A 15,343-nucleotide genomic window follows, 5' to 3' on the forward strand; every position below is an offset into this window, starting at 1 on the left:
AAATAGTGGTTGCTATCCATGTGCTGCAGAACCAAGAATTTTTTCAGCTTAATGAGTAACTATTCTAGGAAACAGTCAAAAACTTGACTGCTTTGATATTAAAACATTTTAAAAATAGCCTGAAAAACATTCAGTGTGTGATGAACTATAAACTGTTGCTCAGCTTGTATTTAACATTCTGTACATGGAACCATTTGTTGGAAAAACCTAATTTGACTGACTAGATTGATTACTTCAGAAGCCTTGCAATGAAAATTTCATATAGTCACTTTATTTATAATTTCACAACCTACAAACAATTACAACTTGTCCCTATTCCTGAAAAAGGTAAGTATTTCAAAGTATAATCTCAAGGTTATCTCTGGGAAAGCCATTATCAAACAATAATTTATGCAGAAAATAAACCAAACCTTGGGGATTACAAATTGCTTGAATGTATTCTTCAGTGTTATATCGCACTAAAAATGGTCACTTTGCTTCATCAGTTCACTTCGATCTGCTCGGCAGACATCCATTTTGAACTTTCCAGAGCATCCCACAAATTACTATCCTGTTCCATTTTTTCCCTATTCATTTTTTCAATATCTACTGCCATTGTGTGATCTATAATTGAAAGAAAGTGGTTATTTTATCAAAGATCATTTCTAATAAAGTTTGGAATGAATCAAATTGATGACTAGATACAACACAAAAATTGTCAAAATTTTTCATTATTGTTATTATTGAACACTATTTTACAGACTTCTAACAGAACTTACCAATAAGCTCTAAACTATCATCTTTCTTCTCTGGTAGAGGAACATGTGAAGTTACGTTGCTGGCAGAATTGGTTTCTGAGGTGCTAGCAGTATTTGCATTTTGGTCATAATATCCTTGCTGAAAATAAAATCGGAATGAGGAGAATAAAATTTCATATATTGATGTGTACACTTTTTTCCCTACTGTTCCTACTTTTTGTAATTCAACTCTCACATGCAAATGCGTTTGAAAATCAGTCTTACAGTGAAATGATTATTCTCAGTTACAATGCTTACATTTTGCCAATTAGCATAATTTTGCCAATATGTTGTTGGATCATAATATTGGCTATAATCAGAACCAGAGGTAAATGAGCCATTTGTACTAGTAGCTGCACCTTTTGGTTTGGGAACTGCATTACATATTTTTAATGGTTTAGTGCCTAAACCTACATATCCATTCATATACATGAGACTATTTTTCATCTCATCTTCACTACCAAATCTCACAAATCCATATCCTTTGCTGAATCCACTATTATCAAGAATAACTGAAAACAATTAATTTCATATAATTAATTGATAATGAAGACTAAGCCAACAGTAGTAGTCATGAATATTTGAAATTCTTTTTACCTTTAGCAGTTTTTATAGTACTAAACTTGGATGAAAATACACGATATAAATTGTAATCATCTACATCTGGGCTTAAATCACCAACCCAAACTGAAAATTCTCGATCTAACAGAGTTCTTCCTGTATTGCTTGCATTATTGAGTCTGAATCTCACAACTGGGTTAGTACTAGGAATGGGTTTACCATTTAACTTATGCATTGCATCGATAGCTTCCTCATCATTAGCAAAATGGACAAAACAGTAACCAGCTGGCTCTCCTGTTAGTTTATTTCTCATAACTTTCACATTGAGTGGATTTTCCCCCATTCTTCGAAAAGCGGACAATATAAAACTTTCTGTCATGTAGGGCTCCAGCTGAAATGAAACATATCCTTATAAATTTGTTCATGTATAAAGATGAATTTCCAAAATTTGAATGTCTTACACTGCCCATCCATAATTGACAATGGACCATATTCGTCATTTTGTTGTTTATCGTAAATGCCATTATATGATTTTAATCATTGAATTAGAAGTCGGACACTTTCCAAAATTAAAAATATTCCAGATTTGAGATTTCTGTTTCTTCGTTTCTGGTGTTTGTCAGCAATCATCACAGAACACTATAATCTTTGCTTTACACCTACAGTACAGCAAACCTACCTAGAGTTGTCTAAAGTCTAAAGAGGAACCCAGGGGGGTGAAACTGATGAACTAAAACCGGCAACAAAACACTCTGTGGTCTGAAATTACCTACCAAGATGTCGGCCTGGCAGATTTAAATGGTTGCGTTCACAAACTTACTCAGAGCAAGCTCTGAGTAAGCTCTGATTACCCGAAGCGTTCACAAACGTACTTTTAGTTCCTCAGAATATGCTCTCTGAGCATGACCATACTCATACTCTACTCTCGGGGTAAGTTTATGAACACACCCAATAAGTCTAGCCGTTGTCATGGAGATTTGCATCATTTTGGCAGAGTTGGGTCGGTTAAAGATAACCTATTTCTTTTAGTATGTGCTTGTGTTGTTTTTGGTCAAGATTTACGTCAGTTAGTGCAATAATCTCTAATGAGTTGAGTTATATTTATTTATTCAGTAAGTATTTTAGTTGTTCCTGATACTTTAGAACTTGTTTTAATTAGAATATATTTCTTTTCATGAACCACAATCTTGAGGAGCAAAGCCAAAGGAAGACTGAAGTAACGATTTTGTGATAAAAAAAGTGATATGGTTCAGTATGTTCCATTCGAAACCTATTATTTTATCAATGTGAATATGTATATCTGATGTATATAGAGTATATAAAAATTGTGGCCGATGTAACTTTGAAATTTGACTATTCTGTTTGTATTTGTTGTGATCATTGGCTTGGACTAATTAATTTAATCTTAGTTGAGTCAAGTTTCGGAATAGTCACTCCTTCTATTTATTATATTTTATGTGCAGTTGTTATTCTTTGAAGCAAATGAAAGTCGAGCTTATACAAAAACTTAGCAGCCAACAATATGAGAAGTACATTGTAAGAATAAACTAGAGGTGGTTTCAGAATACGTAGAATTAAGCAATACTCAACTGCTAATCATAACAAGCATCGACAAGCCACATCCCATTTTGAAATAATATTGAATTCAATCAGAAATCCACCTAATAAATTTTTTATTTTATTATACTTGTAATATAATTCAACATAAGTTTCTTTATGACTTGGTTTGAAATTGTGAAGATTATTCTTTTTGTTTATCTGAATCTGTTTTATTGGGGTTGGTAGGTTTTTTCGTAACTCTGCCCAAAATATGATAGTCTCGTAGTAGACTTACACTTGTCTTCTTGGAATATTTATCATGTACTTAAACAATTATTTGATATCTACCCTAAAAAATTCCGTTTTAATATCCCATTCTGAAAATTCCTTGGAACCTGAATCATTTTCCTGTATATATTTCGGTCATTATCATTGTTATAATTCTTTTCTATTCATGATGTGAATGAAATTCAATAAATTCACTTTTTTCGGTAAATCTTGCAGTTTTACTTATCCCCATAACAAAAACATTCAAATTGAAAATAATATAACCTAGTAAAATATACCTGCGAATTCAAATTTCCCGCCAATATCTTTCTTCGAACCTACCGAAATGGCGGCCAATGAAATGTCATCGTGTTGCACTGGTTTTGAACCACGTTTGCACTTCTCTTATATTAGTGTTCTGTGGAGGAACCTTTGATAATACCAGAAAATAAAAAACACATTTTAATTTCTGGAACTAAAGGGAAGATCGATTAATTTTCATACACTGGTTTCTCCATTAGAGAACCTCAAATCTCTTGTTGTCGAAAAAGATGAAAGATAAGTTGAAGTTGGGAAGAAGAAAATGGACGTCAACAATTAGCTGCCATAGACATAATAATATATTTATTAAGCTTTATTAAGTCTATGTTAGCTGCAAAGCCTCCAAATTTAAGGTTATAAACTTCTAAACAAAACAGTTAATTCAAAATATCATTTATTAATTTAAATTAAATTACCTGTGAGCTAATGGATAGATATGGAAACGTTTCTGCCCTTTTTAATAAAAAATTTCAGTTCAAATCATTCGCAGATGTGCCCAGGAAAATTTTCGAAGTCCCAAAATGGGATATATTACTTTTACAAGAGAAAAAAATTCATCTTAACAATGTGAAGGCCCAATTGGGGAAGTATAATCTTGAGGAATGGTCTAAGCATACAAGACATAATGATCCATCAAGTTTTGTCATAAGATATCTGAAAGACAGAATTGAACCAGAGTTATTAACACAGGCTTGGTGCAAATTTTATGAATGTTTAAACCAATTTGATGTAATACCTTCAATCAAATCTACCGAACGTTTTGCCAGTTTACATTTATGTGAGGCACCAGGTGGTTTTATATCGGCACTGAATCATTTCATTAAATCAAATCGGGATTACTTAGAATGGAATTGGCTGGCTACAACACTTAATCCTCAATATGAGGGCAATAAACTCTCTGAAATGATTCCAGATGATAGGTTATTGAGATTCACTAAAAAACAATGGCATTTTGGTATGGATCATACTGGAGATATAACAAAGTATTACAATTATATTGATTTGAGGAGACAAATAGATGAAAATATATTATTAGTGACTGCAGATGGAAGTATAAATTGTATGTGTGATCCTGGAAATCAAGAGAGTTTAGTGGAATACCTACATTACTGTGAGACAATGACTGCATTATCAGTTCTTGGTGAAGGTGGTACATTTGTTATAAAATTGTTCACTATGTTTGAACATTCAACAATCTGCCTCTTATATCTGTTGAATATATCATTCAAAAGTGTAAGTGCTTTCAAACCATGTACTTCAAAAGGTGGTAATTCAGAGGTGTATATTATTTGTTTGGATTTTAGAGGGTTTGATTTATTTAACGATGTTTGGGAAGCTTTAATTTCACCTTATAAGAAAGGTTATTTTAATCAAGAAGTATCAATGTTTGATCTGAGTGAAATCCCTCAGGAATTCCTCAATGAAATTAATTTGTGTTCTGAATACTTCATGAACCTACAGATTGAAACTATAACAAATAATATTGATAATTTTAGAAAGAGGAATTCTTTGCATCTTTCCCTTATCCATCATACAAAAATGCGTGTAGCAAATATGTATATAAAAAAGTACCGATTAAGAAAAATTGTACCATCCCATAAATTAGCACCATTTTCAAATATGTATCCATATTCAAAATGTTTAAAGTGTAGGATTTTTTCAAATCATAAAATTTTCAAGTCAGAAGATATTACAGTTGAAACTTTACTATCCATTAAATTAGGAAAAATGATCAGTACTTTAGAACATTCGAATTTCTGTGATTTGCAAAAGTCTGATACTTTCAAGATATTTTACAAAAGATGTCAAGATCATTTTAGTTTATATAACAGAATCTATATGGATCTAGGTAATCAATTTTCTATATTGAATAGAAATGACTTCAACTGTTCTTCCTACAGTGAGTTCCAACGAGAATTTTTGGATTTTTTTGCTTGTCATGATATGAACAAGAATCTTATAATTTTAAATATCCCCTTAGTCACAAATTTTTTAGTTGGCTTTTTTTATTTATTGTGTTCATACTATCACGAAATTTTTGTATATAATTATGGCAGCATTGTCTTGAAAAATGTTAAGTGTAATATGAAACACAGATTTGATGACATAGTTCATACTTTGAAAAGTTTTTACGATAATCCACAACAAAATTTACCTTATAAGGCAGACATATTGGAAATTGTTAGTTCCGATTTAATATTGTATAATGACTTTTATCATATAGTACGCGATTATAATGACTCATTAATAAAATTTAATTGAAAAATGTTTTTCTTCTAATGAAATCGCCAATATGAGGACCACACAAATTTTATTGTTGGCATTTCCAAGAATGAAAAGAATGTTAATGTTCTCAAATCTAACTTGATATTTCTCCTGCTACATTTTTAAATTTTTTTGTCTAATGAAACAGGAGTAGTTTCTCCATAAATTGTGAATAAATAAATTTGAGTTATTCTGAGACAATCCAATTCCAACATTCTGAAGAATAGACTAAATCCTTTTTTAGTACTGTATTTCAGGTAATATTAACACAAGTCTAGATACATCCACAATCACTCTTGTTAATAACTAGTAGAATAAATCAAGCATATTCACTCTACAATTATTCATTTAACCTATTGGCAGATAATTTAAGACCTGATTTGTAACATGCTATTAAATTCAAGATATACAATAAAAGGACTAGTTGGTGCACCAACAAGTATTTTATTGCTGTTTATTCCACCTTCAGGAGCTCAACATCAAAAATCAGGGTGGAGTTTGGAGGAATAATCCCGGGATGACCTCGAGAACCATAAGCATAATCAGGAGAACAAATCAACCTTGCTCGTTGGCCCACACTCAACTGTGAATAGATTTCAATAAAATACAATATGAACAAGATAACATCAATTAAATCTAATCTCAACACCACTCAGAAACACTAGTTTCAACTTTGAATTCAGAGCGCAAGGATGTTTGATTCATCATTTGAGGCAATACAAAAATAAACATTTGATAGAACTTGTATACCACATAGATATAAAAATTATACCTGTGCTACTCCTTCATCCCAACCCTTAATTACTTCTCCTTTTCCGATGCGGAACTTGAATGGAGCTCCTCGATCTCTCGAAGAGTCAAACTTTGTCCCATTTTGTAAAGTGCCTGTGTAGTGAACGACAACAGTTTGCCCGGTTTTAGGAAATGTTGATCCTATGCAAATAAAATAAATTTAATGGAATTTTCTCCTATATTATTAACCATAAAACGAACCGTCTCCAGGTCTGATAGATTCAACTTGGACTCCCATAGTTTGAAAAATTTGCTGATACCTGGATCAATGGAAAATTGGAAAACGCTTCTTTGAGAAAGCCCGACCTGCTCGTGCTTTCAGTAACAAAAATGGCGGTTCTGTTCATAGAATAAAAATAAAAACCTCTGTGTTCATAATGATGGAGGAGTTTTGGTTGGTCCGTTGGTCTTCTACACTTTTTATTTAGCGATTATTTTGGTGATGTAATGTATAATTTAATTCAATTTAATACATCTTCAAACTATTTTTCGTGGATAATTTTAATTCTATCGAATTAACATGTGCTCTTCAGCCCTATGCAAAGATTTTCTCAAAGATAACGAACTTACCCGAAAGCTCGACCTATCCCGATCAATTCGAAAAGAAAATACAGAATTTGATAATGGAGTGTTTGTGACAATCCCAAAAATTAAATCTGGATATCAGTTTTATTGAAATACTTGACCTGTAGGAATAATTAGATAAAGGTAGATTAATCAGAAGTAATCAGTTAAAATATAGGGCGAAGTTATTCTTTCATGGGAGAACATATGAAAATTATTTCATTCAGATATTCATATTGATTGATTGAATTTTCGCTGTTTGAAAATCTTGTACTGTTCGAAATTTATAGTTTATTATATCGGCTTGAAGAAACCGATTTGAATTCATCAAGAAATTTTCGCGAGTTGAACATGTGTATCTGGATAGAATTTCCATAAGCTTTTACTAAAATTAGTCCCATATTATTTTTTTTTTCAAGGGAAAAAATGCAGATTGGCGAAAGTTCTTCAGGATCGGCAGATCATAGGCTAGCTCTAATTCATGAGATGAGCTCCCATAATTTTGATCTTATTCGTTTTGCTTCTTATAGGACTGCTGTTAAGCTGAGGTTTATCCAAAAAAAAGTGTGCTGTAAGTATGCTGCTTTTCGTCAAAATACTCCAAGAGAACAGTGTAAAAATTATTGAGATTTGAGACAAATAGTTAAAACAGCATATTGACTCTGTTTAGCATTCAGCTTTCTATCAATATAAACAAACATATTATATCTTAATGAGGGAATATCCTATTTTTATGCATAAATGGTATGAATGACAATATCATGAATAAAAATTATACAGATAAAACCTTTCTATGATCAATGTTTGTTTTTATCATCGAATTATGTATGCGGAACAAACCATACATCCTCATTTTCATATATTATTGAAAGTTATTGTTATGAAAATATGATGATATTCATTTTTGAAAACTATTTCAGTACATGCTGTGGATATTTGGAATATAATAGAGGCCTTTCGAGAACAAGGATTACATGCTTTAGAACCTTCACATGAATTAAGTGTTGCAAGATTAGAAACACTTCTATGTTCCTTGTATCACAGTCTCAATAAAAGAGCTCCACCTACACAACAAGCAAATGTTGAAGTATGCTCTAGTTTACTTCTCAACTGGCTATTAGCTGCCTATGCAACAGTGTAAGTAGACGAACTAGTATACCAGAAGAAGGTAAAATTAATTTTCATGAAGCAAATTCATTTTACTTATTTGAATTGAGTCCTCAATCCATTTTTAGTGATAATGTTGGAAAGATTAGAGTTTTCTCTATCAAAGTAGCTTTGGCAACTTTATGTGCAGGAAAACTTATGGATAAATTGAGATGTAAGTTATATTTTCAATGTTATTCATAATTTATTGTTGCATTAAATGAAACTTTAACACACATCTTTCAGATATATTTTCACAAATATCTGACAGCAATGGTTTGCTTCTTCAGTGGAGGTTTAATGAATATCTTCAAGAAGTTCTTGCATTGCCTGCAGCTGTTTATGAATCTCCAACATTCAATTATACAGATTCCCTTGCTTCCACTATATTTATGCTTGTGAGTTGAAAATTCAACAACAAATATGTCAAACTCCCTTTATAAATATTTGTTTCAGAATGCAAAAGTTACTGTTAATGACTTCTTAGACACAATGATGTCTGATCCAGGGCCTCCAGTTTTACTTTGGTTACCACTTCTTCATCGCATTGCCACTGTTGAAAATGGTGAGTTTTCTTATTTACATCTTCATGGTAAAGTCATAAATCGAAAAATATTTTCCATGCATTACATTGAATAACATTCACTCTCATCATTTAAAATCAATCAGGTGAAAAAATATGAAAAACTGAAAAATAATGATTTATCTAGGCCCTTATCATATCCTCTATTTTTTCCAGTTGTTCACTCAATACAATGTGACTCTTGCCTCAGGGAAAGATTTAGTGGATTCCGTTATCGGTGTCTGAAATGTCCACATTACACATTATGCCAGGATTGCTTCTGGCGAGGCAGAGTTTCCAGTCCACATACCTTAGACCACCAGGTCAAAGAATATGCTTCCTTCGTAAGTTTCTTAATATTTTGTGCAACAAACATAGTTTCTCTGTTTATGTGTTCACCTGAACAAATTGTTAAGTTTATCTTTTTTGCAGTCACCCAATAAAACCCTTGGACAGTCGCTGAGAAAATCATTTAGATGCGTTCCAGAAAAGTCTAAGAATCATTTGCCCAAGTTTCCAGAACAGCCTGAAAAAACATTGAATCTGTCTCACATTGTGTAAGTAATATTGTTAAGAAAGCTATCCCAGAATTTTTGACCACCCTCATCGATTTGTGCAAGTGTTTGTATTCACCATAAATGCTTCTTGGTCGCCATCTCGGTCTACCGCTACTGCCCCTCGATGGCGGCACGTTCTAAGTAGGTGTCACTCAATTCATGCTGGCATGTACATTTTTGAAAGTTTCTATATTTAAAAATTTCAGCAGGAATAATCACCAAGATGTTTGATTTTTTTTATATTTTACCTCATACTGGTTCTTTTACAGACCACCCTCACCTGTTCCTTCCCATAATGGATTTCCGGATAGTAATTCATGTAATCCATTTGATGGAATGGGCAGCTTAGACAGCAGGTCTTCCACTACTAGAAGGTAAAAAAAATTATATCAAGATCCCACTTTGGAACTCTCAACTTTCCGATTCCTACGTGTCCGTTATGAAATATTTTACTTATTGAAAATAAATGAATATTCAACACTTATAATAATGAATATCATGATTTCCAGTTTAGACAGTGCTCGGGATGACGAACATAGATTAATTGCTCGCTATGCTGCCAAGCTTGCTCAAGAGGCAGGCCAGGGAATGGTAAGCACTTATAGAAAAACGTCAATTTCTAGAAATTAATTGTATCAGCATGTTCCCTTTATGTTACATGATTTTTACATGAATGTGCTTTTGCTGTTGCTCCTCTAGTCCAGAACTGGCTTGAGAAGAAGTTCTCTGTCACCTGACATGGTAAGTAGCTTTGCCTACCACAATTTTTTGTGTAAGTTTATTATAAATTTTGTATCGACTTCTTTCTAAATACTAAAATCAATGAAATTGAGTCATGTCCAAAGTTGATGTGGATAACTCAGTTAAAAAATCAAATGAAGAATTTTTAGCTTTCCTCAGCAAAATTTTTAATTATTATAAAAAGGTTTCCTTTCAACACATGTTCACTAAAAAATTTTACAGGGTCGTGTATCTTCTGAAGCTTGCCTTGGAATGGATTCAACTAGAGCCCAGAGAGAACTGATTGGACAGTTAGAAGCGAAGAATAGGGAAATAATGAGGGAAATTGCAAGACTCAGGTGAGAAAAAATTCAAAAATAGGGTTCCGATAATTGGAATTGTTCTTCAAATATGTTGTTAGGAGTTTTTGGAATTTTATTTCTGTATGTAGTTACATACTTATTATTTTCAAGGAGGCAGCAGGAATTAGAGGGCAGTGCACATGGACCTGACAATCCTCTTCTTATGAATGAATTGAGGGCATTACGTATGAGGAAAGATGAACTAGAGACTCATTTGAGTTCATTACAAGATTCCAGGAGGCAGCTTATGATACAGTTGGAAGGCCTCATGAAAATGCTGAAGGTATGAAAAGATGTAATAGCAAGGTTTTGATCTTTAAAGAGCTTTATTCATTTTGAAGAAAATAACAAAAGATTTCTGTCACTCTGATTAGCAGAAACTTCATCTTTTTTCCACGCCATTTGAATTTTGTTCTGTTGCTTCTTCATCCTAGGTTCTTAGCACCTTCACATTACTAATTAATGTTCATCTTTCAAAAATATGTAGGTTGCAGAAAAGTCATCGGAGGTAAGTAAAAAGGAATGGTTGATTGTAGTTTTTATGTTGTGAGTTACTTGATCACCTTGTCAGATAAAACAGAAAGAGATATAGTCTATTCAAGAATGATTGACATCTCGGGTGGCTATGGAAAATCGAATTTAAGTTGGTAATAGCCCATAAGTTCAGATTTTGTGTTGCGGAATTCAGGTTGGTATTGTGAATAAACGGCGATCCACAGACCAATTATTGTGAATCTATGCACTGACAGAAGGTATTTTGAGTTTTGTAGAGCTGTTTACATTCTTAATTTAATCCAACAAATTGGAAACGTAATTATATCAATTTTGATTGCTGATTAATATGCTCTGAATTTGAATATTTCTTCTTTTCAAATACTCTTCTAGGTTATATTTAAATATTCCACTTCTGTGATTGAAACTACAGAAATTATTGATGATCTTCTATGACCAGATTTAAGCTGCGTCTGGACTTTCAAGTCCTACTGGGATGTCAATCATTCTTGAATGGACTATATATTTGTACCAAGGTACCTAAATCTAAACCTCTAAACTCTGGATCCAGATCGGAAAAGACCAGAAAAAGCCTGAGAAAATTGAAATTTTTGACATTTATCAGCTCAATATAAAAAAATCAATGTTGGGTTAGAAAGGGTCACGAACAGGGGTGGGTAATGAGAAGATATAGCAAACATTGAACTCTAAAAGATCTTTAAGGTCTTTCAGAGTTCAGTGATAACAAAGTAGGTGCAATGCAATATGAAAACAACTGCTTCGTCAAGAAGTTGCTTTATTATACTCACTAGTTGAATTTTTTCATATGGAACTTGATGTTATTGACATTCTAGAATCATCAAGCTTCGCCCAGGAGTACACCAAATTCTTCACCGCGAAGTACGAAATCTCCGCCTCTGCCATCAGCCACCACCCCTGGACAGGCAAATCCACGCAGTGCTCCCCAAACGCCATCTGGACTACCATCCTCTAGCACATCTATGTCTAATTCGACTACATCTATGGTAGGAAAATCGGACAGTTTGTCTAACATGAGTCATTCCATGGTTGAATTCGGACACAACCAACCTCATGTTCAGTCCAAGGATGTCATGACAAACATTCAGCAAGATAGAGCGGAGAGGGGCATGCACAACTTGAACAGCGAATCTTTGATGGGGGTTGGAGGGGACGTTAGAGATGTTAGGAACGCCTTTGGTGGAAATATCAATATGGGTGAGTACCAACGCCGGCAGTGGCGGATATGCCTTAAGGACAAGTAGGCCCGAGCCTAGGGCGGCCAGATACTAGGGGCGGCAAATTGAAAAACAAAAAAATTCATTTTCTCGTAAAGTATAACGATATTTGAAGGCTTGATATGCAAATATAGGTTTTCGAACACGCTGCATCAATTGCGAGCAATTCCGAGAGCCTATCTCCCTTCGTTTAGATTTTCATCTTGGAAATGGCATTTTTCAATAAATTGCAAATTTCAATCTGCGATATCTCCTGTTATATTCATCTGATCCTATTGCGATTTCCGGTTCTATAATCAGCGTTGCCTAGGCTTCCACCCTAGCACAAAAACTCAATTTCGAAAATCTCGATTTTTTTGGGTCAAAAATGAGCAAGGAGTTAGACCCCCCTAAAATGACCTATTTGCTATTCTGTCTGAAAATCAGGATGTTCTATTACTGTCCTAGGATATGGAGTGCATTGAAGATGTTTTGAAGATTCTAGAAAACCAAAACAATGATTCAATAGAGAATTGCACTCCAGAGAGCTCTTCAAAGTCAACTCAAAAATGAAAAGTGGAAAAACAAAAAAAATTATTTTCTCCTGAAGAGTGTCGGATATTCGAAAGTTTGGTATGAAAATATAGGTTTCCGAACAAGCTGAATCTATTGTGAGGAATTTCGAAAGCCTATCTCCCTTCGTTTAGATTTTCATCTTGGAAATGGCATTTTTTATAAATTGCAAATTTCAATCTGGGACATCTCCTGCTATATTCGTCTGATCGAATTGGGATTTCCGGTTCTATAATCAGCTTTGCCAAGGCTTTCACCCTAGCACAAAAATTCGATTTCGAAAATCTCGATTTTTTGGGTCAAAAATGAGCAAGGGGTTAGACCCCCCTAAAATGACCTATTTGCTATTCTGTCTGAAAATCAGGATGTTCTATTACTGTCCTAGGATATGGAGTGCATTGAAGATGTTTTTAAGATTCTAGAAAACCAAAACAATGATTCAATAGAGAATTGCACTCCAGAGAGCCCTTCAAATTTAACTCGAAAATGAAAAATTAAAAACATAAAGAATAATTTTTTTGTGAATACTGTCAAATATTTGAAAGTTTGCTATGAAAATATAGGATATAGAAAACGCTGAATCGATTGGGAGCAATTCCGAATGCCTATCTGCCTTCGTTTAGAGATCTTAATTTTTTAAATTATAAACCAATTCACCAATTCTAGAACACTTTCATTTCAGTTGTGAGCAATGGAAACGGAAATCGAGATCCAATGGGTAGATCTTTGAGGAATGATCTCTTAGTTGCGGCCGATTCTGTTACGAATGCCATGTCAACTCTGGTTCGAGAGCTTAATTCAGGTACCGATAGATAAATAAGGTGTTGCAAATTGTTAATTTTCGCACTTGGTCTAAATCATCATTCCGTCGTTTAGCTGTTCAGTATTATTTTAGATCTAAGGTTTTCAAGTAGCCCCAGTATGTGTTGTACTCAGGCACTCTGTTTCAATGGATAATACTCATATTGATATCAGTACTTAAGCAGCGAAAAAGTGAGAAGGTGATCTTGCATGACTGCAATAAAGTGTCAACAATGCATTTACGCCGATTCTCAATAATTCTTAAAGACTCATTGCAGTAATAATGATCTCGTCAATACTATAGGAAAGAAATACCTAGCAAGATTGTCAATTTACATTTCAATTTTTTATTTACACGCCACTGCCCGGATAGAAACTGACATTACTAACAATTAAATTACTAACAATAAAATTACTGATGAAGACGAAGGTAACTGAAAACATCTTCTTTCAATAAAATTAAGTTCACAGAAAATGTGAAGATTTGTGGAAAGAAAATTGCAGCTATATTGGATTGAACCATGTAATGAAATTTTCAGATAAATAATTGCCTGAAGATTGAATGATATCTTCCTAAACAAATCGAATTCGAAAATGAAGAAGATGTTTTTTTGGCTAGGGTTACTTACTGTGGAAAGTCAAAGACTTGCCATATGTGTGTATAGCGTTTCTTACACGTCACACGTGGTTTTTATCCCAAAATATACTAGAAAACAAATTGTGGACTGATATTTTCTCTCTTAGCAAATTATTATTGACATTCAATTTGAGGGGTACCTTTTTCTTCTTCGGACAAAAGTTAATTATCAAGTAGACGTCTTTACTTGCAGGAATAAACTATAAAAGGAAAAAACATGTTTCTATCGCAATGTCTCTGTCTGGTCTCTGAGACAAGGAAAAACTTGCTGATTTTCTCATAATTAACGCAACCTCATAACGCAAATAGGAATTTCATGTAGATTCAGAATATGATATTAAAATTGGGTAATCTCGCTTGAAAAAGCAGAGTGGTACCCAGAATTTTATGAAGCAAAAACACTTCTCCCGATCTCATCTACATGACTGTATAAATTTATTGAGGAACTACCCAACTAAGGTCTTTCTTAGAGGGGGTTGTTCTATAACATGCTCCTTTTAGCCAACAGATATATAAACCATACAAATATAACATATAGTTTGACAAAATCCCGGTTTTTTCCTTTTTGCTCTAGTACTAACAAAGATGTAGACGTCTTATTTGCTAATTTTAATTGTTTTATGGTAACCTGACACTTTTCATTCAACTCGTGAATCGGCTTTCGAGCCTCTTCAAGCTTTAAATGAACTAGTTTATTAAACTCTCACAACATTTGTTTGAATGGAACAGAGTGTTTTTATCCAGTTACTAGTTGTAATTTCATTTACGTCCATAATTATGTAGGCATTATTTATTTTATGAAGAGATGTTAAATTATTTTGTTAACTGAAGAATTTATTATTGTAATTTCAAAGATATATTTTGTTGTTGAATTTTTATTATCAAATAGAAGCAAGTACACTGAATTCTATTAAATATTTTCTGTGAATTATTAAGATGATTTTTCATTTTCCTTTTCTTGGTGTTTATGGTTTATCGTGAGTTCTCAAATTTGAAATGGCATTTTGCTGTATCAGTTCGAGAATTGTTACAGCTTTAAGAATATTTGCTTGTGTTTAGTAGTCTCCCTTCTCTAGAACTGAAATAATTTTTCCTCATGTAGAACATTTTTCTATCAATAATTTATTCCTTCTCGAATTGCACTGTAATGCTGCAAGAAATAAATTCTTGATT

At 33.2% G+C, this 15,343-nt stretch overlaps 4 protein-coding genes across 8 annotated transcripts; 2 read left to right on the forward strand and 2 right to left on the reverse strand.

Annotated features, from left to right (window-relative positions):
- Positions 1-249: 249 nt before the first annotated feature.
- LOC123308458 (tRNA selenocysteine 1-associated protein 1) lies at positions 250-1,984 on the reverse strand. The gene is made up of 5 exons (XM_044891114.1): positions 1,799-1,984; positions 1,374-1,728; positions 1,035-1,288; positions 759-876; positions 250-603 (listed from the first exon to the last, which is right to left on the reverse strand). Exons 1-5 carry the CDS (start codon positions 1,859-1,861, stop codon positions 482-484), a joined length of 912 nt encoding a protein of 303 aa, XP_044747049.1. The 5' UTR covers positions 1,862-1,984; the 3' UTR covers positions 250-481.
- Positions 1,985-3,606: 1,622 nt separating this feature from the next.
- On the forward strand, positions 3,607-5,730 carry LOC123308455 (cap-specific mRNA (nucleoside-2'-O-)-methyltransferase 2). Of its 2 annotated transcripts, none has more exons than XM_044891107.1 (2): positions 3,607-3,740; positions 3,792-5,730. In XM_044891107.1, exon 2 carries the CDS (start codon positions 3,891-3,893, stop codon positions 5,724-5,726), a length of 1,836 nt encoding a protein of 611 aa, XP_044747042.1. In that variant the 5' UTR covers positions 3,607-3,740; positions 3,792-3,890; the 3' UTR covers positions 5,727-5,730. The 2 variants fall into 2 exon arrangements, with proteins under 2 accessions (XP_044747042.1, XP_044747043.1); XM_044891108.1 differs by having other exon boundaries at positions 3,609-3,748; positions 3,800-5,730.
- Positions 5,731-5,962: 232 nt separating this feature from the next.
- Positions 5,963-6,879, reverse strand: LOC123308460 (peptidyl-prolyl cis-trans isomerase Fkbp12). The gene is made up of 3 exons (XM_044891116.1): positions 6,723-6,879; positions 6,502-6,662; positions 5,963-6,312 (listed from the first exon to the last, which is right to left on the reverse strand). The coding sequence occupies exons 1-3, from the start codon at positions 6,757-6,759 to the stop codon at positions 6,184-6,186; spliced, it is 327 nt and encodes a 108-aa protein (XP_044747051.1). The 5' UTR covers positions 6,760-6,879; the 3' UTR covers positions 5,963-6,183.
- A 215-nt stretch (positions 6,880-7,094) lies between these two features.
- On the forward strand, positions 7,095-15,105 carry LOC123308454 (dystrobrevin beta). Of its 4 annotated transcripts, XM_044891102.1 has the most exons (16): positions 7,095-7,229; positions 7,505-7,656; positions 8,006-8,222; positions 8,321-8,406; positions 8,478-8,629; positions 8,688-8,796; positions 8,971-9,137; positions 9,226-9,350; positions 9,620-9,724; positions 9,860-9,941; positions 10,050-10,091; positions 10,314-10,429; positions 10,544-10,715; positions 10,920-10,940; positions 11,779-12,160; positions 13,415-15,105. In XM_044891102.1, the coding sequence occupies exons 2-16, from the start codon at positions 7,512-7,514 to the stop codon at positions 13,546-13,548; spliced, it is 2,055 nt and encodes a 684-aa protein (XP_044747037.1). In that variant the 5' UTR covers positions 7,095-7,229; positions 7,505-7,511; the 3' UTR covers positions 13,549-15,105. The 4 variants fall into 4 exon arrangements, with proteins under 4 accessions (XP_044747037.1, XP_044747038.1, XP_044747040.1 ...); XM_044891103.1 differs by lacking the exon at positions 10,920-10,940; XM_044891105.1 differs by lacking the exon at positions 10,050-10,091.
- The last annotated feature ends 238 nt before the right edge of the window (positions 15,106-15,343 follow it).

The sequence above is a fragment of the Coccinella septempunctata genome, chromosome 2 (assembly GCF_907165205.1).
Source record: "Coccinella septempunctata chromosome 2, icCocSept1.1, whole genome shotgun sequence".
NCBI lineage: Eukaryota > Metazoa > Arthropoda > Insecta > Coleoptera > Coccinellidae > Coccinella > Coccinella septempunctata.